Here is a 25,995-nt window from a genome sequence, read left to right as displayed (position 1 = left end):
TTGAGGTATATTAAAGGCACAACAGGTTGAAGAGACCAAATTTGATTGTGAACAATCAATCAGAGGTACAAATATAGTGTTCTGTATATTCTTGACTCCATGCAATGTGTTTCCTCTTCTCAGCAAAAATTCTATGCTTGTTTTAAAAGCTCAAAGTAACTCAAAAGAAAAATCACCCTAGTAAAGATGGAAATCGAGCCAACTTCATGTAATCTGTTGAGAACATAATTCAAACCAGGATGCACACATCAGTGTAATCAAGATCTACAGATGAATGAATGCTGTGAAATCCTCTGTTTTTTAGAATGCAGAAGTAGTGATGGGAGTTCCGGCTCTTTGAAGGGAACCGGACCTTATGGCTCCATTCCTTTCCGAGAGCCGGCTCTGTCGGCTCCCAAACGGCTCTTCATTTAGCACCACTTCTGCTGGTCACTGCCTAAGTTACGCTCTTATTTGTCGCAAGAAATAAATATGCAAGATTCTCATCTATATCTACAATACATTGAAATATTCTGTCATATAGATGGTTAAAAAGTGGGCTATGTCAAGAATAACTATCCTTGTTGTAGCCTATAACAAAAACAACACCCTACTAATGAAACGGTATGGTTAATAATTACACAACTCTATATAGACACATACAGTATACTGCAATTTAATTTGTATGATATAATATGAAACAAAAAATATATAATACAGTCATCATGCATTTCTTTTTCCGCGGTTTAAATGCGCTCCGAGGGGGGATCGGCTCAGAGCTGACTCGTTCGCGAACTGTTAACTCAGTCCTTCAGAATTAACGTTCCCGTTACTCAACACTCCGATGAACAAGGCTGCTCTGTTGTGCTGGCTCTCTACACTTATCTCTTACATTGAAATCGAATTAAAGAACACTTTCGAAATGTATTTGTGTAAAAATCATTTGGATGGGGAGGAGTGGTGGCATTTTACACAACCGAATGCCTCCATTCACATGATGGGTATCGAAGTACTCTATTGGTATCGGTATCACTTTAAGGGTACTGGTTTTGGTACTGGTGTCAAAAAATTTTAAAAGATACCCAGCCCTAGAAATAGTTCTTATATGCTATTCACACCATTTTAATGTAAAAAGTAGTCCTACAGCTTAATCTCTTAGGTATACAGTGAGTACAGTACATACTGTCATGACTTTTCTGTAGAAGTAAAAAGTGCAGAAACTTATACTGAGCAAAGATAATTAATGACATATATTTGACTGCATTCTAATAAAAAAAAAGGTGGGTCATAAACACAAGAAAGCACAGACAATGGAAAATACAGACAAAGTAAATAATACAATAAACTAATGCTGGCAGAAAAATATGCTGGATCAAAAGGAAGGCTACATTCAGGGAGCAAAATTCAAACATGGTGACAACTGGAAGGGAAGAACAGTTGTAAAATAGTCAAAACATTAATTGTGGCAGTAAGTGTTTTTGCTACATATGTCAAATATATAAATTGCATCATATTAAGTTATTACACAACAGCTGTAGTCAGTAAAAATAGTCTTACCGTACACTTTCACTTTATCATTCAAACAATCTGCACATGTTGTTTTTACATAAATAGACCCGACATGAATTAGTCGTTTCGATCCAGTGATTCTGTTGAAGACTTGGGCTTAACTCATTGGGGGTGGGTAGGCAATTTCTCGGCCAGCTGTGTCTGTACTAAGTGCTTCGATCAAAGTTATTGCCACATCATATAGGTGCCACATCCTCAAATGACCTGAAAAAGTCTCTTTCGTACAATTTGAACATGACTCTATTACAAACCATAGAGTTCCCAGCACGAGGACTTAATGGGTCTTAACCAATCATAACCAGGCCCATATCTGTGATGAGCGTAAACAGCAGGTACCCTAACCGTGTTCACGCTGAGAGCAACACAACAAAGAACAAGTAAAGCACATTTCTATTCAGTTTCCATTCCTTTCCAATATAATGTCATTTGATTTCAATGCCTCTCCATTGAAAGTAGAAAATGGATAAGGAGCTAATAACAGAAATTCAATGATCCACAGTTCTACAAGTTATTTTATGTGAGCTTTTACTTGTTCATAATTCTATAGAATCACATTTGCTTGTTCAGTATGTTGTAGGGCTGGAACCTCTCACATGACCAGCAATCAACCAAGTTCCCCACAGTGTGAACTCCCGATGACAGTCCTGATATTGAAATTCAAACAGACTAGGCGTTATAAAGCACAGAGTTCTCTAAAGTGAAGTCGTACTGAAAACTAGCCAGGTTGTAGTTTATGTCCCGGGACAGCAGCACATCAGGAATAAGGGGAAACCCTGCCTGCATGGCCAGGACATGAGGAGCCAAAGTGAAGGGGATATCCCCGAGGAGATCCGGGAGCGTCGAAGCAGATTCCACTGCTGAGGCCGCTGCCATTGGCACTGTGGTAGGTAAAGCTGTAGGGTCCTTTGTGTCGGTGGGTTGAGCTGGAACTGGACAGGATGACTATGAGGGAAAGGAGACACAGATTTAAAATCAGTGTGTAGTGTAGAGATATTACTTTTAGATACACATTTGGTGATCTAGTCTATTTTCACAGTGGTTCTACTTTTTCTACCCCACAAGCAGCAGGAGGAGAGCTTTAGGGTGACCATGTTGATATTTGTTATGATGTCTAAAAAGAAACTAGTGTACCTTACCTTTTTGTACCAAAAGAACCCCAAAAGACCCGGAAATGTGACGTGCCTGTCTTTACTGAGTCAAACTTTAACAGTCCACCACACGTAATATACTTAACAGCGCTTACTTTCTTCTTCTCTTTGTCCACAACAGACAGAAGAGGTGCCGCTAGGTTTATATAAATTTACTTTTTCCCCAACTCAGTCGCTCTGCCTCTGACGTCACTCAACTCGTTGTGGCTTACCTTCTTTCCCGGCCGCACTGTCTCATCCTAAGTTAAAATGTTCCAAGTTACAACACACACACACACACACACACACACACACACACACACACAAGCACCTTAACTGCCTTTGTGCATTTGTGTGGGACAATAGTGTACATTAGCGGAACACCTGAAAATCAAGGTCCAAGGTTTCAACCATTTATTGCAGCAATATGGATTTTAGTTTGGTGGTGTGACTCTGCTCATGTGATGCTCTGGAGCAAATCTGACCAAGCTTGACACAGACTGTCCCTGAGCTCACAAAACCTCCTGGCAGAGCCTGAGATACACAACATTTAATGAATACGCATTAAAGAAACGTTCAAACTAAACAGGGGGAGGCTGGGGAGGTGGAGGACGTTTCAATTTCTGAAGCAGGTAGCAGTGTAGCACTGAGGATGCTTAGCATTGGTTTATGCAGACAGAATGAGTTCCACTTGTCAACTTTGTACACCAAGTTAATTTTGTGGCTTAATTTCCATTACACACAAAATACTGCATATTGTAATAGCCTGAGTGCCATGACATTTGCTGAATATAGTCATGGCCCCAAAACCCTCTTTGATTTGGTGACCCCTTGACCTGCTCCATAGAGTCATCCTGAGGCCATCTTCACATGTTTACTTCATTACTGATTAGGCTTTGAGAATAGCAAAATTATCAGTATGTAGTTTGTTCAGTCCGACAGTATTTATTCTGTGGTATAATGACATAGGAAGTCTCTAGGGGTAGTTTTGTTTGATTTAGTTATGACTATACAAGGTTTCCTGGGCAGTGATGTTTGGCCTCAGTCATTTAGATTTATTTTGTGTACAGTGCTGCAGTAAGATGCACATTCTAACATGCTGTTCCTAATTAGTGCAGTTTGCCAAAAACAAAGCTTTAATGCTGTCAAGAACTGAAAGCAAGTTGGTGAATTACAATGACCATTCTGTAATTCACTGTGGCTGTAATGATGCACATAGAAGTGGTTTTCCATGGTTACAGACTGTCTAATGTTGTTTATTCTTCTATTGATGCTTTTAAGTTGATGGGCATTACACTGTATGTGGAGGAGTCAAATACATCTTAATTAGCTAAAATGTGTACTTTCTTCACCAAATGAGCACTGATCAGATGGAATAAAAGTATAATAATGTAGTAGTGAGTTCACCAGTTGTTGCTTCAGTATATCATAGCCAACACAATGAGATTAGTACCTGGAGCAAGAGTGACTACTTAAAATGAATACTGAAAGTAAAACAGCTCAGAAATCCTGTACGGTGACATCAGAAAAGAAAATATCTAAGGGCTTGGTCACAGCAAGACAAAATCAGTATATTTCAATGGAACTGCCGCAATCAGTGGATTTGCTCATGTAGGAAGTTTGTGCCTTTCTTTCACCTAGAGTTCAACTTGTTTAGCAATTTGTGCCAGTTGCTAAACATCTTGACATTGCTGACGTTGGGGAATTTCCATAACCCTGCTCTGTCATATGAGAAGGAACGCCAAGAGAACTTTCTTCTACTTTTCCAGTTTGTCATGAAAAAAACTAGCCTTAACCAATTGTAGCCACAGCACAACTCACAGTCATTACAGCAATCAGAATCAGAAATACTTTATTGATCCCCGAGGGGAAACTCTTTTGCTACAACAGCTCAATATCACGTAAGTGCACACAGGAATAGAAGTACTAAGCAAAAAAAAAAAAAAAAAAATATATATAAATATATATATATATATATATATATATATATATATATATATATATATATATATATATAATATAATAGATATATATATATATATATATATATATATAAAATAATAGACTATAATACAGGTCAGAAAATAAATTAAGTACGAAGTGGGTATACGTATAAAATAAAGTAAGTATGAAGTACAAAGTGGGTTTACCTGTTGATGATAATAATATGGTATAAAGTAATAGTGCATCAACTGCCAAGTTAAGTGTAGCTTATTAATAATGAGACGGAGAATATTGCACAGCAGTAATAGAGGTATGAATAAATATAAATATCAATAAATACAGAATTTTAAACTGAAAAGGGTATATTGCATAGGAGTATTAGTACAGAATATTGCACAATTATCTCAATTATTGCAGAGATGTAATGATCAATGTCCAGTTTAATGACCTAGGGTCAAACAGACTAACACTTAGAGGGAGGAGTTAAAGAGTTTGATGGCCACAGGCAGGAGTGACTTCCTGTGGCGCTCTGTGGTGCTTTTTGGGGGGATGAGTCTTCCGCTGAAGGTACTCCTTTGTTTAGCCAGCACGTCATGGAGCGGGTGGGAGACACTGTCCAAGATGGCATGTAGTTTGGCCAGCATCCTCCTCTCTGACACCACCAGAGAGTCCAGCTCCACCCCCACAATGTCACTGGCCTTACGGATCAGTTTGTTAAGTCTGTTAGCGTCCACTACCCTCAACCTGCTGCCCCAGCATGCAACAGCATACAGGATAGCACTGGCCACCACAGACTCATAAAACATATTCAGCATTGTCCGGCAGATGTTGAAGGACCTCATCCTCCTCAGAAAATAGAGGCGGCTCTGGCCCTTCCTGTAGACAGCTTGAGTGTTCTTAGCCCAGTCCAGTTTATTGTCCATGTGTACTCCCAGGTACTTGTAATCTTCTACAATGTCCACACTGACCCCCTGGATGGAAACCGTGGTCACTGGTGCCTTGGCCCTTCGTAGATCCACAACCAGCTCCTTAGACTTTGTCGCATTGAGCTGCAGACGGTTCTGCTCACACCATGAGACAAAGTTACCCACCACAGCCCTGTACTCAGACTCATCACAAGTGCGCATTCGCCAACGTGCATGCTGCCTGTTGCCGTAGCTCCGTCTTGTCGTCTTACTTTTTCCAACTTTAGGCTTTCCTTTTTCTTCCAAACTTGGGTAACTTGTGTGTAAGTATAATTTAAACTATGCTCTTTACGAAAATGAGAGTAGAAAGTGTTTTAGTACTTTTTTTCGCTGTGGAACTTCTCCTGCCACTCGGTCAGGGCACAACTGCAGATCAGCCGCATTGTTTACACCAGGGAACAGCTGATCGCGCTGAAGCCGAGCGGCATGGTGCCCAGGACTACCGATGTCCGTACTGTGATCTGGAGGAGGACACACCGAGGATGCAGAGGTGGAACGAAGCGGCGAGGGAAGAGAGAGGGGTGCAGACAAAAGAGACTTAAGAACAAGAGATTTAAGCCGTGTCTGCCTTCTCTCGTCATGGGCAACGTGAGACTGCTGGCGAATAAAATGGACGAGCTAACAGCGTTAGCCTGGAGTCAGACGGAGTTCCGTGAGTGTAGTTTGATGTGCTTCTCAGAGACATGGCTACACCAGGATATCCCGGACCATAATGTTTCCATCAATGGCTTTCAGACTGTTCGGGCTAACAAGGATCACCCGGGAGCGGTAAGCGGAAAGGCGGCGGGCTTGCTGTGCTGGTTAACAACAGATGGTGTAACCCTGGTCACGTTACTATCAAGCGGAGTATCTGTAGCCCGGACATTGAACTGTTAGTTGTGGGACTCCGGCCATATTATCTGCCATGTGAATTCTCACATGCCATTGTTGTGGCTGTTTACATCTCCCCCTCTGCTAAGCCGGCATCAGCGTGCAACACCATTCACACCGCCATAGCACAAATACAGACTCAACACCCGAGTGCTCTCATATTAATCTCGGGTGACTTCAACCATGTCAGTGTTTCAACAACACTGACTAATTTCACCCAGTATGTGAATTGTCCTACTAGAGAGGAGAGGACACTGGACCTGTTGTATGCTAATGGATGCTTAAGGACACATACAGCTCTTCTCCCCTCCCCCCCTGGGTAGGTCAGACCACAACCTGGTTCACCTCAAACCCTGCTATGTGCCTCTGGTTAAAAGGCAGCCTGCGACCACAAGGACAGTGAGGAGATGGTCGGAGGAGGCCTATAAGACACTGCAGGAATTTTTTGAGGAGACAAACTGGGATGCACTTTGTGAGCCTCATGGAGAGGACATTGATGGGCTCACTGAGTGCATTACTGGCTACATTAACTTCTGTGTGGACTGCACTGTCCCAACTAAGATGGTCCATTGTTACCCGAATAACAAATTGTGGGTAACAAAGGACATCAAGGACATCCTGAATGCCAAGAGGAGGGCCTTTACTGATGATAATAGGGAGGAGGTGAGGGAAATCCAGGCTGACATGAAGGTGAAGATCAGGGAGGCCTAGGAGAAGTACAGGAGAAAGCTGGAGTGGAAACTTAAGCAGAACAACATGAGAGAGGTCTGGAGTGGCATGAAGAGCATCACTGGCTTCAGACCGACTGGCAGCAGAGGAGTTGAAGGCAGCTTGGACAGTGCCAATGAACTTAATCTGTTCTTTAAACAGATTCGACACACCGGCTCCTGCTCATCTGCCCTCTAACTCAGCTGCTGTCAGCCCTCAAGCTCCTCTGAGTACTCGGCTCCCGCGTCACCATCAGGCTAACGGCCCTCTTCACACTAATGACTCCCCCCCGCCTGTAACCTCTGCTGTGTGCCTGACTACTGACCAGGTGAGAGGACAGCTGATGAAACTCCACTCAAACAAGGCTGTAGGCCCTGATGGCGTTTGCTCCGGGGTGCTAAAAGCCTGTGCCCCCCAGCTATGTGGAGTCCTTCAACATGTCTTCAACCTGAGCCTGAGTCTTCAAAGGGTCCCTGTTCTGTGGAAGACATCTTGCCTCGTTCCTGTGCCGAAGACAACCGCGTCCCAGTGGCTCCAAGGACTACAGACCGGTGGCACTGACCTCCCACATCATGAAGACCATGGAGAGACTAGCGCTGGAACAGCTGCAGCCCATGGTCAGACCCCTCCTGGACCCTCTTCAGTTCGCCTACCAGCCCTGGCTGGGAGTTGAGGACGCCACCATCTTCCTGCTGAACCACATCTACACCCACCTGGACAAGCTGGCAAGCATGGTGAGGATCATGTTTTTTGATTTCTCCAGTGCTTTTAACACCATCCAGCCAGCCCTGCTGGGTGAGAAGCTGGCAGCTATGCAGGTGGATGCCCCACATTTTGATTTGTCATTTTACAGTACAACAGTGTACTGCACAATGAAATGAAAGTTGTAGCCCCTTTCACGCTACACACACAGAATATATATACAAATATTTTAAATTAGAATAGAATAAAAACAATATATAGTTACTTATATACATTTATTATACCTACACATATACACACAGAAGGTATGTACAGTATGTGCAATATCAGTGTAATATGAGCATTTTAAATCATAGTGCAAAAAGAAAGACTTTGGTTTTAGTGGGAATGAGGGAAGTGCAAAAGGTAGTGGTATGGTAATGTGCAAAACCAGCATAACAGAAACTTCAGAGGATGAGGTGGAGTTGAGGAGTCTGAAAAATTTAAGAATGAAGCGTCGCCAACAACAGCAAATTTGATGCTTTTCTTTAAAAGAAAGAAAGGAAATGTGGTTGCTTGATGAAAGGGGAGTAAAAAAGACAAAGATGTATTTTGAGTTACAGTGAGATAGTATAATCCTAATGTACTCATAATAACACACTGGACTTGAACATAAAAAGCTAACACATTCATTAACAGTGATTTTGATAAAACTATTGACCGTGTGACCTTAATATAGATATTTCATATTTTGATACATTTCTTATGTTGTGATTGAAGTTACAAATGGAACATTATCTGTTGATAGTGCCATAAAAATGTGCCATAGATCTGTCCCATTCTTCAAAGGAGAGCTTACATCCCTAACTGAATTCCACAGCATGTGATGTTCAGCAGGGTTCTGGGTTAAACATGCAGAGCTTTTTCTGATGTATATTTAAAACTTTTACGGCAGAATGATTAAACTTAGCATGATAGCCATCTTAATCATAATGTGTTGCCTTTAAGAAAATGGTATTCAAATCCTTTTTTTTTCTGGGGGAGGCTCCCCAGACCCTGCTCTTTATTGTGTCCCCCCCACTTTTCGAACCAATGTTACACACTTGAGCTAACTGCATAGTCAGAGAGATAGAACATATATATCAAAAGAATCAGATATCTTTACCCTCTGGGGTCTGAGCCGCAACCCCCCCTATTACTGGGGCCTCGACTCTCTTAATATATAAATTTGTGTATACATTCAGTACTGTAAGGCACAAGCAAGTAATTGATTTACTTTTTTTCAGCACCACATGGGCTATTTAAATATGTATGCTGCAGTGATATCGCATGATATTATAAAAAGTTATAAGACCAAGAAGTCAAAAGAAAAAGTAAAACGGAATTTGAACGTTTCAACAATGTATTCATTTTCCACAACAAACAACTATGTACAAGGCCTCAGGTAAAAAACAAAAACAAAACTAAAGTCTTTATTATACAGACAAATAGAACTATTTACATTATAATTACAATTGTTCATATTTGTTTCTGAAACTGGAAACTAGCATTTTTGCCGACTATGTCACTTCCGCCAAGCTGAGCTCTCCGTTTCTCAGTTTCTGTTCAGTAATAAAACATTTGCAAACAGAATAAAAACACATATTACCCTGTTTGCGTAATGTGCTACACGCTACAGCCATTGCCAAGTGCACACGGAAGTAGGAACATGTCTTTACGTAGCTCAATACACTTGAGATAACTTTCTTGACAAATTATTTAAGGTCACTTCCGTGTTGCAGTAGATTTCTAAATGCTCGGACAGAAGTGCTGTGCACACCACCTAATAACACAGCTTGTGATTGGATAGGAGAGAGTCAACATGTCTGCCAGCAATCTCATTCACCAAAACAGTAAAAAAGTTGTTTGTATAGTTGGCATTAGATAAATAAATACATAAAACATCAATTATTGCTTTTGTTATTTTTTTTAGCGTGCCCAAAAATTGCTTCCTTGATGGATTATAACAAGTGACGGCTTGCATCACCTTGCATTATGGCGGCGACAAACTTGGTTGCTAAAAAAAAGGTACCACTTTGCTCATCTGGCAACACTTTTGGCCTAACAAAAGATGAGAACCAAGACACATTTCTGAAGTGTATAGCATGCCTTCAGAGTCTGCCTGGATATGACATTCATCCAGAGAGGCAGATTTGAGACTTTGTTTTGTGCTTTAGCATGTAATTAAAGGCAAATGTGAGGCTAATTGCAGACAAGATGTTGTTACAGGAATGGTTATTCCTCTGCAATTAAGAGGCAGAGGTTTCCTTTAGTACTGGAGCACTGGGAGGGTGGAGCAACAGGATCCCAGGTCTAGTTTTCTGTTGTGCTCTCCAGCTTTATGAGATTAAGTTAATAAAAATAAAATATAATAACAACTATAGATATGTTATAAAAACAATCTGAAAAATTTTCCATTTGCCTGATTGGTAACATGTTATTTTCTGGCTCAAAAGCCACCAGTAAAATTCACTCTTTGGTTAATGTAAAGACACTTTGATAGATAATGATGAAAGTCTGAGTCAAAGTGACTCATTACAATACTAGTCAAATCTACACTGTGGAGTTTTTGACCACTAGTGGCACTGTAGTGCAATGTTTTGGTCACTGAATTATAGGGCATATAGAATATTGTTAACCTCTTCTCTATTGAACTCCAAAACCCTTCAATTTTTTCTAGCTATTGATGGTAATTTTGGTTATAGTTATTAATTTAATTATTAACCAGAGTTCAGAATGAATAGTTTAGTGTATCTTATGAGACAGAATCAATTCATTGGCTATCATTTCCCTTCTTTAAGGGTGGTGCCCCAATGAACTTTATTACTTAAAGCCATTATTTATTATTATCTTTGATTATTGTGATAGCCAAATTGAACTGAATTGCACCTAACAATTTGGTGCCCCTTTAAAACATTTTAATTCCCAACAAACATATTTTTTCATTTAGTTTGGAGGATTTATTGGTTGTAAAATTGTAAAGCACTATAAAAGGCAACAGTGTTAGTATGCTGTTCTTGTAGCTGCATGACAACTTTGGTTACAAGCATAGGCTGAAGCTTAGCTTAGGTTAATAGGTTTTAGAAGTTGGCTTGAATCTACATTTTTTAACCTGTTTTGTGGGATGATAACCCCCACTGTTAGTTACTCTCATAGCCTCATGTTGAGAACAGCGTGTTTGAGTGTGTGTGTGTTGCACATTTGGAGAGAGGTTATAATGCTGCTGCATCTCAGTGCTTCTTGTTGCACCACGTGATTAAAATTGGAAGGATGAGCCACTCACTAACTGTGTTACGTGGTAGCTCCAGGATGCCATATGGACCAAACATGTGCGTGCACACACACACACACACACACACACAGAGAAGGCCAGCAGAGCTCTTTGGAGGCTTCTGCCTCTGCTCAGTGTCAGAGCCAGCATGGTGAATGGTAGTGGCACATTGTGGCACGCTGGTTCAGCCGCTGCCCCCAGCACCTGAACATCACAGCAGTGGAGATTGTTCTGTATGAACCATACAGAACAAGGCCAGCTGGGATGCTCACAGCTACTGGTCTCAAAGTTGAATCACTCAGGCCCTGTTTACACCTGGCATTGGAATGAATCTCCACATTCGTCTCCAGCGACCACTTGTGATCGGATCTCACTTCCCCGCTCTATTTACATATAAACACCGTAGAAAAGGTTTCAGTCGTCGTCATCTGGACACTGTTTTCAGAATCAAGACGTTTCGGCTCCCATCCGGAAGTCATTCTCAATTGTGAAAATGGTCTGAGAACTCAGAAATGTAAGCTACTCTGTGTTGCTTAGGCCCTGCCCTCAGGAAGGAGTCTTCCTGAGTGTCTGCTGTTTGCCCTGCCTAGTTTCACCTGAAACTGACCTTCTTTTGTTTTTATGATGGCCCAGTAATCAGGCCTATTGAAGACAGTGAGGTGAGGATTCTAAGTAGAGAAAATAGTTGGTTTGAAAGGAGTCAAAGAAGCCATTTTTGTGAAAAAAGAAAACCCTCTCTGGTCTGAGATTCAACTTGCCAACTGTTTACCACAGTGTATTAGCACCTTGGTCAAGCCAATCATATGCTAATCAGGTACTTAACAGTGATGAGGGAGGTGCAGCCAGAAAACAATAGGCCTGATTACTGGGTTGGAACACTCCTGGACGAATGAGGGACTACACCGTCCTACATATAAACACGTACATCATTTCTGTTTGCAAAGACCAAATGCATGCGGGAGGCAGCTATGCACTTCCCGTTGGCACGTGAATGAGTATGTGCTTCAGCTTATGCAGAGGATGTCACTTGAGTAGGTGGTCCTTCATGTGGCCCAGGAGACATTTGCGTACACACTGCTAAAAGAATGTGGCCATATGCTGCCCAGATTACCTCCAAATGTGGTCTAAGCGATCGGATCTCAATGAGTCCTTACTGTGTCTTGGGTGCATTCACACCTGTACTTGGAGCTGGTCGCTTGTGATCAGATCCCCAAGAGGCATGTTCATACCAGATGTAAACAGGGCCTCAGTTTATGAAGAAAAACAAGACTTGCTGCTGCTATGAAAATAATGTTTTCATCCTGCTCTGATTATTGAGTTCCACAATGCTGATTACAATGCCACAGGGTAAACATTCTATCATGAACTGAAAACCTCAACAAGCTCACCTTTGATGGCTGCACTATGACGTTTGTTGACGGCTGTACGATGTTCATGGTCTGCATCTTCCTCCTCTGTTCTTCAACTGTCTCTCCTGCACAAGAAATGTGGCAGACAGAAGTTTATTGACAATTTACTACAAATATGTATTATTATGGCATTGCCCTGGTCTCCAGCAACACCGTAAGGAACCTCAGAGTTATCTTTGATCAGGATTTATCCTTTAACTCCCACATGAAACAAACTTCAAGGAATGCCTTTTTTCACCCAAGTAACATTGCAAAAATCAGGCACATCCTGTCTCAAAATGATGCAGAAATATTTGTGCATGCATGTGTTACTTCTAGGCTGGATTATTGCAATTCCTTGTTATCAGGCTGCCCAAATAAGTCCCTTAAGACTCTCCAATTGATCCAGAATGCTGTGCCACGTGTACTGACAAGAACTAAGAAAAGAGATCATATTTCTCCAATATTAGCTTCTCTGCACTGGCTCCCTGTAAAATCCAGAATAGAATTTAAAATCCTTCTCCTCACCTACAAAGCTCTTAATGGTCAGGCACCATCATATCTTAAAGAGTTCATAATACCTTACTACCCCACTAGAACACTGCGCTCCCAGACTACAGGGTTACTTGTGGTTTCTAGAGTCTCCAAAAGTAGAACGGGAGCCAGAGCCTTCAGTTATCAAGCTCCTCTCCTGTGGAATCAGGTCCCAGTTTGGGTTCAGGAGGCAGACACCATCTCCACATTTAAGAGTAGGCTCAGGACTTTCCTCTTTGACAAAGCTTATAGTTAGGGCTGGCTTGGGTGAGCCCTCAACCATCCCTTAGTTATGCTGCTATAGACCTAGACTGCTGGGAGACTTCCCATGATGCACCTCTTTCCTCTCTCCCTCTCCATCTGTATGCATTTTTTTCCCCATTACTGCATGTTACTAACGCAACATCTTCTCTCTCCCGTAGTTTTGTGCTTTCTCGTTTCTCTCCTCTCTCCTTCTGTCGCTTTCAGCAGATATTTCTGCCTCTGGAGCTGCAGAGACTGGATCTGTGGTTGTGGGCCACATTTAATTCATAATGACTGATCAAATAAATATAAACATTAGATCTGAACTGCTATCCATCTAAAAATTTGGTTTTCTTTATAATAAGCATTGTAGCCTCATAGACCAACTAGCATGACTGTAACAAAATAAAGAAGATTTTGTGCTGAGATTTAGAGTAATTCTTTTCCTTCAGCACAAACCAGTCAATGAGGGGGATTATTTGTTATGTACAAGTGGTTTTCTGATCACATGAATTGATTAAAAAGCATTAGGACTGCTGGGAACGAGCAAACACAATTTAACTGTATTAATTATTCTGGGCTGAAATTTATGCCTCCAAATCTGTGCGCTTGTATATCAGCCCCATTTTGCTTTTATCCTGTGATTAGGCACAACTGTGGTTAGCTGCTTATTGTTCACATTAAGACAACAACTCAACTACATTCAAAATGTGTTATCAACAACACTGTAACTGTTGACTGACTAGAGTGTTCAAACTAATGTTATGAAAATAAGCTACAGATGTTCCAGAACATAGAAATAAAATCTGCTGGACTGTCATTTATTCTTAGTCCATGTTCCTACCTATTTTAAGGTTATGCTGGGGGCCTGGCAGCAGGCTGCTCTCACAGAGCCAATTAATTGGATCTCCTTCGTCAAGTGGCTGAAACATTGAGTGAGTAGAAGCACTGATGGGGGGAGAAAGTGAGAAGGTAATGCTGTTATTCTTCTCTTCCTCTCCAGGGCCAAAGTGACTTTGTCCACAGAATCAATTCATTCACACTGATGTCATTGTCTGATCTCAGCTCCATGTGTCTCCATAGCAGCTTCCCCAGTGGAAGAGGAGTGCTTTCCTCAGGGATTCAACAAGGCCCAAAGCCCTCTGTGTGTTCACATAGATAATATCTACAGTCATCTGATCCACCATCAGCTTAGAAAATGTTTCTCACAAGTTGTCTGCCATATTTACTCTATTGTTGCAAGTGTTTTTTTAACATGAAACAATGACTGAGGTTAAAATGCTGACATCCAGCTTTAAGGGTGTTTGGGGATGTTCAGGTCCATATTCGGTTAACAGTTAAGTACTCATAGCTTTTTTACCCTTGGGTGTTTGAATAAAAAGGTTCATGTCATGTGGACTTTCAAATTAAACCTAAAACTCTGCAAATTAATAACCTCATTATCATTGTTGTATCTCAAATCCAATGTGCTGGAGTACAACGACAACACAAAACTTTCCTCTTATTGACTGCATTTTAAAAACGACAAGAACACATTTTTCAAGTCTTCCTTAAAACAACAGTCAGGTGCCCATATGTACATATGTACATTGAAATAGGTATTGCTTGCTGTTATCATCCCTCCTGTTTAGGCCTGCAACTACAGATCATTTTCATTATTGATTAATCTGGCGATTGTTTTCTTGATTAATCAATAAATCATTTTGTCTATAAAATGTCCTGTATAATTTCCCACAGTCTTAAGTGGCATTCATATTACTTGTTTTATTCAAACAAAAGTCCAAAAATTCAAGAGATTATTTTTAAAACATCTTAGTTCTGATGGTAAATTAGTTAAAATCCCCTTAATATCGGCGAACAATCGTCAGTCTATTTTTTATTTATCCAATATTGTAGTCTATGTGTATTAATGGCTTTAATTTTATTACTTTTATTGCTGTTTTCAATGCTCTTTTCAATGTGTCTACTTATCAACATTCCATTCACTCTGCTTGTTAAGACTTTATAAACCTCTGTTTTTGAAAAGTCTTATACAAATAATAATAATAATAATAAAAATAATAATAATAACAATAATAATAATAAACAGTGTGGAATTTGCACAGTTGTTATGGAGATAGCTCAGTTGTCATCATGTGACCTAAGTATGGAATTTTGGTCATGTGATAACCACAGACTGTATAAAATACGACCGTAGTCTCCGTGACGTCACCCATAGGTTTCTGAAGAGCCAGTATGAAGCTCAGTGTGGCTCCGGCCGACGCCATCTTGGCAGCACCTGCTCCGTCGGCTCCCGGCTAATCCAAAAGTGGGCAAAGACGTGGAGCGCGGGTGGAGCTGAGGTGGGCCGAATGAAGCCTGGCTGCTGAAACCAGCCACCTGTGACGGCACCCACCTGTCACTCAAAGCGGCCACGTCCTTAATTATGCATAACTTTAACCTCCCGTACAGTTGTCATGAACGGGAAAAGTATTTATAGAGACCAAAACCATTTTTTGTACCAGGCTGTAAACATGTTTTTTTCTGCTGTGAAGTTGGGCATTTTAACATGGGGGCTTATGGAGATTGACTCACTTTTGGAGCCAGCCTCAAGTGGCCATTCCAGGTACTGCAGCTGTTGGCACTTTGCGTTGGCTTCATTTGTTGCCACTTGGTGATAACAGGTGGCTGTATATGGGGTAATCTCAGATCTGATTATCTTGATGAGGACCATGAGATGCAAGGGAGGGGACCTTGAGTTAAGATTTTTTTAGTCAAACTACTGTTTCCTACTGAAATAAGTTTCACGCTCAAGAAGAAATTGGATTAATTTTTTGCAAAATTAAGTCACACACAGTGGAAATTGTGAAATCTGTGATATTTCAGATTTTGTCACACAGTGAAGGGTAATCATGAGACACGGAGCACAACAGTGAACTAACCTAAACTTCCTGTACCAATATTTCCTTCTGTATTATTCCCTTCAGTCACAACCCATCTGTAAAGCTCACCATTTCAATAAGCTCAAAACAGTGAAAGATAAAATTGTGGTGTAATACCACATGTAAGTTGTCCATCAGTACATATTTATGAAGCTTTTCAACTCTAATATTCTGACCCTTATTAACTGAAAACCAGCTAGCATCCAGCTGCAATCACCTTTTCAAAGTTACCAGGTTAAAAATGATACAAACTTCACTAAGAGACTAATTCATAATTAACCAAATTGTTCATTAATTTAGCACAATTGGTGATCTTTGAAGTGACAAGCGTTCCTCATACAGTACATAATACAGTATATGAGGAACAATGAAGGGAACATCACACCAAACTCCATTCAAAATTCTGTCACTTTTACAATGCCCTGCATACAGGCAATAGTGCATATAATATCCACAGAAGTATCCAGATCATTAGGAGCTGCTCTTTAAACTAACGATCCAACTAACTAAACTTTAAAAAATGGTTCCCACCGTTTACTATTACACAAATAATTGCTACTGCTTTAAATGTATCGAAAATTCAACAGCCAAATATGGTGTGCCACAAATAAATAGCATTTCCAAATACCAAATGTATAATTAATTTTATATGGAGGTTGTGATTCTCACCAATGATTACAAAGCCTCCATCTACTTCCTTCTCGGATGTTGACTTCTTTGAGTCTTTACGGAGTCCAAGGAAACTGAACATGATTAGCTTCTGTCAACAGAAGAAATTAAAGGTTAGACCAACAGTCATTGCATTATGTGAGCTGCCAGTATTCATTTGTTCAAGTTAAAGTGCCATATTAAGTGTTACGTTACACTCCAAGTTCAACTGTTTGAGATATGACTTCATTTATAGGTTTGTTCTCAAAGCCGATAACAAATTTGAAAGCAGTTGTACAAGATACATAAGATTAAGGGGGGGGGGGGTGTATCGAACTTTCAGGTAACATTTCAGTAGGGAACTAAGGTTTACGAAAAGTTAACACAGTTATTTAAATTAAATTAAATAAATGAATACAGTAATAATTCAAAAATCAACACACTCTTGAGTTTGGGCGGCGCACAACGTATCGCCTCTTTTGTTTAATATGACACTGTAAAATGTCTACCCTTTTGTCATGGCTTCAAAGGCTTCTTTTAACAGTCAGACAAAACCGATGCCTCTAGAAAGTGATAATGACGGACTTACTGTCGCTGAGCCTTGTCCGTAAGTTCAGAATACGGCCACAAAGTTCATGATTCCCTAGTGTTTTAATTTCAGTTTTAGTTTCAATTTGGTGGGTTAGTTTCTGCCCAGTGGGGCTCTGCTCCGTGTTAGTTTTGCTAAACTATTGGAAACCACAGGACATACCCTAATTCGTCTTCCGTCGGCACTTTCTCAACGCGTTGTTGTTCTGAACCGTCTCTGGTTGCTTTATGTTGCTGACGTCACTGGTCTCCATAACGTCCGTGTTCGTGTAGAAACTACAAATGCCACCTACAGTTCTGTTACAAATGATGGTTTTTTGTTTTTTTTTCGTTTTTTTTACTAATATTTATTTCAAAAACCATACAGGCTTATTAAACATTCAATATTTCAAGAAGAGCAGGTCGAACAATTGAACAAAAATGAAACCAAGAACAAAGAAAGCCGTAATTACAGAGTTACAGGGTTCAAAGAAAGAGCTTCCAGATTATTACATAGCCAAAGTGCATTCTTAGATTTACAGACATTCAAAGACTCTTTTAGAGATGACATATCATGAATAAAAACATTAAATAAAGGCTTAATATTGCCAAATTTACATTTGTGAATGAAAAAAATTGCCATAACAAGCATGCTATTAATTGTTAAATCTTTTGATTTGTCCTCCAGTACAACGCCAAATTTAACATCATTGTAATTGAAAGATCGGACACCCAAGTTGTTTTGATAAGCCCAAATACAGAAACTATCCCAAAATATCTTTGAATAAACACATGAGAAAAAGAGATGCTCATCTGTTTCAATGTTAGCTAAACAAAAAGTACAAACATTGTCTTCAATATTAAATTTTGAATGTAAAAATTCTTTGCATGGATAAACATTATTTAACAATTTGAAACGTACCTCTTTAGCTTTGGGTGGGACAGGAAGTTTTAAATAGTTACATCTGAACTTTTTTATATTTTGACTGGTGAAACCTTTCATAATATTTCGTCTTCTTAAAGGCAAGGAAAAACATACATTGGATAAAACGGATCTTAAGAACTTGTTGTTACATTTTTTGTCTAAAAAGGAAATGTTTTGAATAGTTAAGGGAAACAGTTGGGGAACAGAGTGTGTGTACATCACGAAACCTTTAACAGAACCAATAATAGCTTGTGGAATCACATTGATGACTTGTGTAAATTGTTGATTAGAACAAATAATATTATATTTGTGAATGAAGTCTGAATAGTTAAGTAAATTACCGCCTGTTACAAATGATGCTGTCAGCAACACGTAGCGGAACTATTCAATGACGTTTCCGGTGAATGAAATGTTAGAGCACAACGGATATGTCGTAGAAAGACTTTGGATGCGTTCGATTTTAATTTCTGTGTTTGTTGTAATTACAAGCCCCGCGGTTTTTCAACGTAAACGTAGATACTCCGCCCGCGTGGGCTTCCATGTGATACAACAATATAGGAAAATTTCCCGCGCGATATTGCATTGTCCCGAGTTCAGTCGCGCTAAAACATCAAACCCTGGAGATGGCAAGCATACTGGATGTCCCGAAACCAAGAATAAACTGCTCCATGCTATCGCAGCACATAAGCAGACCGGTCTGTTTCGTTGGACGTGTTGAAAAGGTCAGTGCTGCGTGTAGTTGGCCTGAGTGAAAGTGTTATTTTAACGGTTGCAGGTATGGCTAACTTGCACTGTGAATGTCATTTTCTGTTCTGCCAGGTACACCCAACAGGAAAATCGTTCACCGTCTCGGATGGAGAAGGAAAGACTGCAACAGTTGAACTTAACGAACCTGTGAGTACTTTTCGGCATAATCATCTTACCATGAAACGTTTCTCCAGTTACTTAAATCCAGAGGTGGGTAGAGTAGCCAAAACGGCATACTCAAGTAAAAATACTGTTACCTTGCGAAAACAAGTACTCAAGTAGAAGTAAAAGTAGTCACCAAAGTAACTGCTAGAGTTACAGAAGGTGCTTTTCCTCAGCTAAAGGTAACCAAGTGAACATACACCTGTATTTATTTGTGCTGAAATGACAAGTCATCATCTCCTGGTTAGATAACCTGCCACTCATACACCAGGACAGTATTCCCAGTCTGTATCTTTGCTTGTTGTCTCCTATATTATATTATGATTTGGCAAATAAATCAGCAAATCGTGTGCATGTGTATGATAGGCCGCGTCTGTTATGTCAAAAAGTAAATATAAAGAGTGTCAACATGTTACAGTGTCCTTTGATCGTTCCAGTACACATGTCCCAAGTCCCAGTTCCCATCCCAGACAGCCACAGATCAGGTGTGAGCCCACCACATCCAGGTCTCTCCAATCCCATGGAGGCATAAGAAGTAGCCGAATCAGTCAATCTTTCTGAAGATGGCTCATGTCAGATGACTCATCAGGAGATAATGCTGCGACGTTTCATCAGTGCCGGCGCCAGGCGATTATCAACAAGGGGGCGGGGTTCTCACGGGTGGGCTGTCCTTTTACACGGTCATAGATCGAACAGTTTTGGGAGTGTAACGCTATTTGAGTTTGGACATATGGAGTATTCAGCCAAGGCCAAGCCACTGTATAATCCCATTATAACACACACTTATATGAATGTATGTCTCGTATAACCAATAAACAAAATGATAGGTTGCCGCGTTTCACCTGATTTGTTTCCCGACCGAGATCCTCAGGTGGGGTAGCTAGTGGTGGAGGCCCCGGTCCAAATGTTGAACTTGAGCTGCTACTGTGTGTGCTGGCCGTTGGTGGGGCTAGCTTAGGGCTGGGCGATATGGACAAAAAGTCATATCCCGATATATTTAGGCTGAATATCGATATACGATATATATCCCGATATTTTTTCCGCAAAGTGAGAGCAAATGTTCAGTCAAAGCCAAATATGATGTCACAAGTAGTTTTATTGAAACCAGCCATTTCAGTGAACAGTTGCAAAATCAAATGAATAAATAGTAAACAGGTTTTTTCACCTGGTTCATAATTAAATGCTCAGCTGTTCAAATAACAATAAAATGTAAAAAAAAAAAAAAAAAAAAATACTGTATAACAATAGGACAGGAAGCAAAGGAAAATAAGGAAAAACTAACATTTTAATATGTTTTTGATTAAAGTAAAATATCTGAATACTCCTTACAACACTGCACTCACCAATAGCCAAGTGCAATCTGTGACCGAAGCACTGCATCCTCAGCCACTCGTTCAGATCAACCGCTTTGACGATGTTGCTCCGCGTTGTCGGTTGTTATAGCAACCAGATACTTTTCTTGGAGTTTCCAGCTTGCAATTGCGTCCTGCAGGGCCTCAGCTATGTGCTCACCGGTGTGATCCTGGGGAAATAACTTGTTTGCAGACACGCTGTTTTCATCTCCCAGTCTTGAATGAAGTGAACTGTCACGCTCATGTAAGGCTCACACGCCCTGCTCGACCACATATCGCTGGTCAACGCAAAATGGGTCACGTTAGCGAGCCGCTCAGCAAGGCTCTGTCTGATTTCAGTGTACATTTGTTTGTACATCGTGCAAAGTAGTTGCGACTGGGAAGCCATATCTCGGGCCCATAGTTTTCAGTAGCTTTTGGAATCCGACTTGTTCCACAGTTGCAACGGGGACCATATCTTTAGCAATGTGATAGGACGGGTGGGACAGGAAGTTTTAAATAGTTACATCTGAACTTTTTATATTTTGACTGGTGAAACCTTTCATAATATTTCGTCTTCTTAAAGGCAAGGAAAAACATACATTGGATAAAACGGATCTTAAGAACTTGTTGTTACATTTTTTTGTCTAAAAGGAAATGTTTTGAATAGTTAAGGGAAACAGTTGGGGAACAGAGTGTGTGTACATCACGAAACCTTTAACAGAACCAATAATAGCTTGTGGAATCACATTGATGACTTGTGTAAATTGTTGATTAGAACAAATAATATTATATTTGTGAATGAAGTCTGAATAGTTAAGTAAATTACCGCCTGTTACAAATGATGCTGTCAGCAACACGTAGCGGAACTATTCAATGACGTTTCCGGTGAATGAAATGTTAGAGCACAACGGATATGTCGTAGAAAGACTTTGGATGCGTTCGATTTTAATTTCTGTGTTTGCCGTAATTACAAGCCCCGCGGTTTTTCAACGTAAACGTAGATACTCCGCCCGCGTGGGCTTCCATGTGATACAACAATATAGGAAAATTTCCCGCGCGATATTGCATTGTCCCGAGTTCAGTCGCGCTAAAACATCAAACCCTGGAGATGGCAAGCATACTGGATGTCCCGAAACCAAGAATAAACTGCTCCATGCTATCGCAGCACATAAGCAGACCGGTCTGTTTCGTTGGACGTGTTGAAAAGGTCAGTGCTGCGTGTAGTTGGCCTGAGTGAAAGTGTTATTTTAACGGTTGCAGGTATGGCTAACTTGCACTGTGAATGTCATTTTCTGTTCTGCCAGGTACACCCAACAGGAAAATCGTTCACCGTCTCGGATGGAGAAGGAAAGACTGCAACAGTTGAACTTAACGAACCTGTGAGTACTTTTCGGCATAATCATCTTACCATGAAACGTTTCTCCAGTTACTTAAATCCAGAGGTGGGTAGAGTAGCCAAAACGGCATACTCAAGTAAAAATACTGTTACCTTGCGAAAACAAGTACTCAAGTAGAAGTAAAAGTAGTCACCAAAGTAACTGCTAGAGTTACAGAAGGTGCTTTTCCTCAGCTAAAGGTAACCAAGTGAACATACACCTGTATTTATTTGTGCTGAAATGACAAGTCATCATCTCCTGGTTAGATAACCTGCCACTCATACACCAGGACAGTATTCCCAGTCTGTATCTTTGCTTGTTGTCTCCTATATTATATTATGATTTGGCAAATAAATCAGCAAATCGTGTGCATGTGTATGATAGGCCGCGTCTGTTATGTCAAAAAGTAAATATAAAGAGTGTCAACATGTTACAGTGTCCTTTGATCGTTCCAGTACACATGTCCCAAGTCCCAGTTCCCATCCCAGACAGCCACAGATCAGGTGTGAGCCCACCACATCCAGGTCTCTCCAATCCCATGGAGGCAATAAGAAGTAGCCGAATCAGTCAATCTTTCTGAAGATGGCTCATGTCAGATGACTCATCAGGAGATAATGCTGCGACGTTTCATCAGTGCCGGCGCCAGGCGATTATCAACAAGGGGGCACGGGGTTCTCACGGGTGGGCTGTCCTTTTTACACGGTCATAGATCGAACAGTTTTGGGAGTGTAACGCTATTTGAGTTTGGACATATGGAGTATTCAGCCAAGGCCAAGCCACTGTATAATCCCATTATAACACACACTTATATGAATGTATGTCTCGTATAACCAATAAACAAAATGATAGGTTACCGCGTTTCACCTGATTTGTTTCCCGACCGAGATCCTCAGGTGGGGTAGCTAGTGGTGGAGGCCCCGGTCCAAATGTTGAACTTGAGCTGCTACTGTGTGTGCTGGCCGTTGGTGGGGCTAGCTTAGGGCTGGGCGATATGGACAAAAAGTCATATCCCGATATATTTAGGCTGAATATCGATATACGATATATATCCCGATATTTTTCCGCAAAGTGAGAGCAAATGTTCAGTCAAAGCCAAATATGATGTCACAAGTAGTTTTATTGAAACCAGCCATTTCAGTGAACAGTTGCAAAATCAAATGAATAAATAGTAAACAGGTTTTTCACCTGGTTCATAATTAAATGCTCAGCTGTTCAAATAACAATAAAATGTAAAAAAAAAAAAAAAAAAAAAAAAATACTGTATAACAATAGGACAGGAAGCAAAGGAAAATAAGGAAAAACTAACATTTTAATATGTTTTTGATTAAAGTAAAATATCTGAATACTCCTTACAACACTGCACTCACCAATAGCCAAGTGCAATCTGTGACCGAAGCACTGCATCCTCAGCCACTCGTTCAGATCAACCGCTTTGACGATGTTGCTCCCGTTGTCGGTTGTTATAGCAACCAGATACTTTTCTTGGAGTTTCCAGCTTGCAATTGCGTCCTGCAGGGCCTCAGCTATGTGCTCACCGGTGTGATCCTGGGGGAAATAACTTGTTTGCAGACACGCTGTTTTCATCTCCCAGTCTTGAATGAAGTGAACTGTCACGCTCATGTAAGGCTCACACGTCCTGCTCGACCACATATCGCTGGTCAACGCAAAATGGGTCACGTTAGCGAGCCGCTCAGCAAGGCTCTGTCTGATTTCAGTGTACATTTGTTTGTACATCGTGCAAAGTAGTTGCGACTGGGAAGCTCATATCTCGGGCCCATAGTTTTCAGTAGCTTTTGGAATCCGACTTGTTCCACAGTTGCAACGGGGACCATATCTTTAGCAATGTGATAGGACACCGCTTTAGTTATAGTACACCACTTGACACTTTTCTTTTCACTGCGGGAAAATGAAGTTTGCAGTGGGCTTTGTTTCGGGGCTGGAGCTTTTTCAGGTTGTCGATGGCTTGCGGCTGTGGCTTCTGCAGCGCGCAGTTTCAAAGACTCTTCGTACTGCAGTTTGTGCCACTGTTTTAGGTGGTGAAAAAGATTTGTAGTGCTTCCACCCCTGGCTGTAACTTGTTTATTGCACTCCCTACAAATAACGTGATGTTGTTGCTCATCTGATACTTTGAATCGAACCATCTCCAAATTACTGAGCCACTGCTTTTCTTTTACTAACCAATTCCTCCGCGCGCTCCGCAGACGTAGTTGCTTCCTCCATGTTTGTTGAAGAGTGGCTCTGTGCCTGCCCCCTCGAAGAGGAGGGGCGGTGGTATGAGGAGCAGCAGCAAATTTGAACTATATCGATATATGCGATATGGTCTAATTCCCTATCGCGTCTAAAAATACATCGATATATTTTTTTATATCGATATATCGCCCAGCCCTAGGCTAGCTGAGGAAGCTGCTGCAGTGGAGCCGGTGCTAACGTTAGCCAGGCTAGCTGGTTGTGTAGCAGGGAGAGAAGAAACATCGTTGACTGCGCTTAGAGAAGTTGCCTGGGATTTGGAAACTGATGGTGGTTCTGAGTTCAGAGGAGTAGATCCTGTAGTAGAGTCTGGTGCAGATGGGGTTTTGAGCCATTTCCTTATGTACATAGTCCATAATGTTAAATGCTAACTAGCTTCATTGAACGTGAAACGCGTCAACAGTCAGTGATGATGGTGGCTTGTTTTGTATATCCAGTCAGGCAGCGAGGTCAAATTAGGTTTTGCAAAGGGGGGCGTGTTTATTTGTGCTTTGGAAAGTAGCCGCTGTGAAATAATCAGAACAACCTTTATTTCTCTGATTCACCGGCGTTACCTCGATAGGTCTCTCTCTCTCGCGCTAGAAATGTCTTTGCTCAGTTTGTATGTCATGGAACAATATTAAGTGTTCATCATCAGATATATTAGTCTATATCGATTTGTATTATAATGCATTGTATTTTATATTTTCATACTTAATAACTTGTTTAATTTTTCTTGTCACACAACATGAACAAGGAGATGTCATTTCTGGCTCTCTGGATAGGAAACACAGTAGCAACTTGGGAAACTGGTTAAAAACATATTTTTTTATCGTGCAATAGAAAGAATATTCAGATTCAATATTTTATCCAGATGCTTTGAGGCTTCTTGAAGTACATTAAGAACAGCACTGATTATAGCGTGAATTGTACGCTAAAAGTAAATGCCATTTCTCTTAAATCGGATTTTCGAATCTGATTATCGGTGGCACAATTATTTCTTCTGACCGTTCTTCAATCAACAACGAGATAGTCTTATTAAAATCCAGTTCTGATTTTTTTCCCCCCAGCTTGAGGAAGAGCTGAGCGGTGTTGTGGAGGCCATTGGTATGGTGTCCAACAAAGGGGCAATAATGGCCACCACATACAACATGCTGCGAGAGGACAAGGGCGTTCCTTTTGGTAGGTCTTCTTTATTATCACTTGCATAAAGATGAGTACAGCAGCATTCGTCTGTGGTGACTTCCAGTCTGATCTGTCTCTTCGTCCCACAGATTTAGAGCTGTATAATGAAGCCCTGAAGGTCATCCATGATTTCCCCCAGCACTACCCTTTTGAAGTGGCTGCAAGTGGATGAGGACCACCATGTGAAAATGGAATTCTTTGTTTCCCATTGTTTGTGCCCAGTTTTTGTTGAGTAAAAATAGATTTGTACAAAAGAAAATCTGTAATATCAAATAAGTTTTGTCAGTAAAATTAAAACCTGTAAAGACCAAATGAAGTAAAAATCTTGCATATTTTTTAAAGGGGTGACTGTGGCTCTGTGGCAGAGCGGGTCGTCCACCAATCGGAAGGTCGTCGGTTCGCTCCCGGCTTCCAGCGCACATGTCAAAGTGTCCTTGGGCAAGACACTGAACCTGAGGTGTGAGTGTGTGTGAATGAGTTACTTTCTTTGGACTGATGAGCAGTTGGCACCTGCCATCAGTCGAAGCGCTTTGAGCAATCAGAAAAGACTAGAAAGGCGTCCATTACAGAACAGTCCATTTACCAT

At 40.8% G+C, this 25,995-nt stretch overlaps 3 protein-coding genes across 6 annotated transcripts; 2 read left to right on the top strand and 1 right to left on the bottom strand.

Annotated features, from left to right (window-relative positions):
- Positions 1–639: 639 nt before the first annotated feature.
- On the bottom strand, positions 640–17,786 carry umad1 (UBAP1-MVB12-associated (UMA) domain containing 1). 4 transcript variants are annotated; one of them, XM_044171559.1, is made up of 5 exons: positions 17,639–17,689; positions 16,909–16,999; positions 14,163–14,266; positions 12,542–12,627; positions 640–2,490 (listed from the first exon to the last, which is right to left on the bottom strand). In XM_044171559.1, exons 3-5 carry the CDS (start codon positions 14,248–14,250, stop codon positions 2,215–2,217), a joined length of 450 nt encoding a protein of 149 aa, XP_044027494.1. In that variant the 5' UTR covers positions 14,251–14,266; positions 16,909–16,999; positions 17,639–17,689; the 3' UTR covers positions 640–2,214. The 4 variants fall into 4 exon arrangements, with proteins under 4 accessions (XP_044027494.1, XP_044027495.1, XP_044027496.1 ...); XM_044171560.1 differs by lacking the exon at positions 17,639–17,689 and adding an exon at positions 17,477–17,632; XM_044171561.1 differs by lacking the exon at positions 14,163–14,266 and having other exon boundaries at positions 17,639–17,786.
- Positions 17,787–18,895: 1,109 nt separating this feature from the next.
- LOC122864268 (replication protein A 14 kDa subunit-like) lies at positions 18,896–19,815 on the top strand. The gene is made up of 3 exons (XM_044171558.1): positions 18,896–19,101; positions 19,199–19,273; positions 19,726–19,815. Exons 1-3 carry the CDS (start codon positions 19,003–19,005, stop codon positions 19,777–19,779), a joined length of 228 nt encoding a protein of 75 aa, XP_044027493.1. The 5' UTR covers positions 18,896–19,002; the 3' UTR covers positions 19,780–19,815.
- A 1,727-nt stretch (positions 19,816–21,542) lies between these two features.
- rpa3 (replication protein A3) lies at positions 21,543–25,721 on the top strand. Its single transcript, XM_044171557.1, has 4 exons — positions 21,543–21,829; positions 21,927–22,001; positions 25,295–25,406; positions 25,499–25,721. The coding sequence occupies exons 1-4, from the start codon at positions 21,731–21,733 to the stop codon at positions 25,579–25,581; spliced, it is 369 nt and encodes a 122-aa protein (XP_044027492.1). The 5' UTR covers positions 21,543–21,730; the 3' UTR covers positions 25,582–25,721.
- Positions 25,722–25,995: the final 274 nt, after the last annotated feature.

Source organism: Siniperca chuatsi, linkage group LG17 (genome assembly GCF_020085105.1).
Source record: "Siniperca chuatsi isolate FFG_IHB_CAS linkage group LG17, ASM2008510v1, whole genome shotgun sequence".
In the NCBI taxonomy this organism is placed as follows: domain Eukaryota; kingdom Metazoa; phylum Chordata; class Actinopteri; order Centrarchiformes; family Sinipercidae; genus Siniperca; species Siniperca chuatsi.
The sequence above is the reverse complement of the archived record's forward strand: the minus strand, read 5'-3'. Positions and strand labels throughout refer to the sequence as shown.

Bases quoted from the DNA above. Each gene is read 5' to 3' on its own strand.
- LOC122864268 (XM_044171558.1), top strand. From the start codon at position 19,003: ATGGCAAGCATACTGGATGTCCCGAAACCAAGAATAAACTGCTCCATG. The intron at 19,102-19,198 runs GTCAGTGCTGCG...CTGTTCTGCCAG, and splicing joins TCGTTGGACGTGTTGAAAAG to GTACACCCAACAGGAAAATC. The intron at 19,274-19,725 runs GTGAGTACTTTT...TGATCGTTCCAG, and splicing joins CAGTTGAACTTAACGAACCT to TACACATGTCCCAAGTCCCA.
- umad1 (XM_044171559.1), bottom strand. From the start codon at position 14,250: ATGTTTCAGCCACTTGACGAAGGAGATCCAATTAATTGGCTCTGTGAG. The intron at 12,628-14,162 runs GTAGGAACATGG...TTTCTTGTGCAG, and splicing joins CCAGCATAACCTTAAAATAG to GAGAGACAGTTGAAGAACAG. The intron at 2,491-12,541 runs GTGAGCTTGTTG...TTTCCCTCATAG, and splicing joins TCATAGTGCAGCCATCAAAG to TCATCCTGTCCAGTTCCAGC.
- rpa3 (XM_044171557.1), top strand. From the start codon at position 21,731: ATGGCAAGCATACTGGATGTCCCGAAACCAAGAATAAACTGCTCCATG. The intron at 21,830-21,926 runs GTCAGTGCTGCG...CTGTTCTGCCAG, and splicing joins TCGTTGGACGTGTTGAAAAG to GTACACCCAACAGGAAAATC. The intron at 22,002-25,294 runs GTGAGTACTTTT...TTTTCCCCCCAG, and splicing joins CAGTTGAACTTAACGAACCT to CTTGAGGAAGAGCTGAGCGG.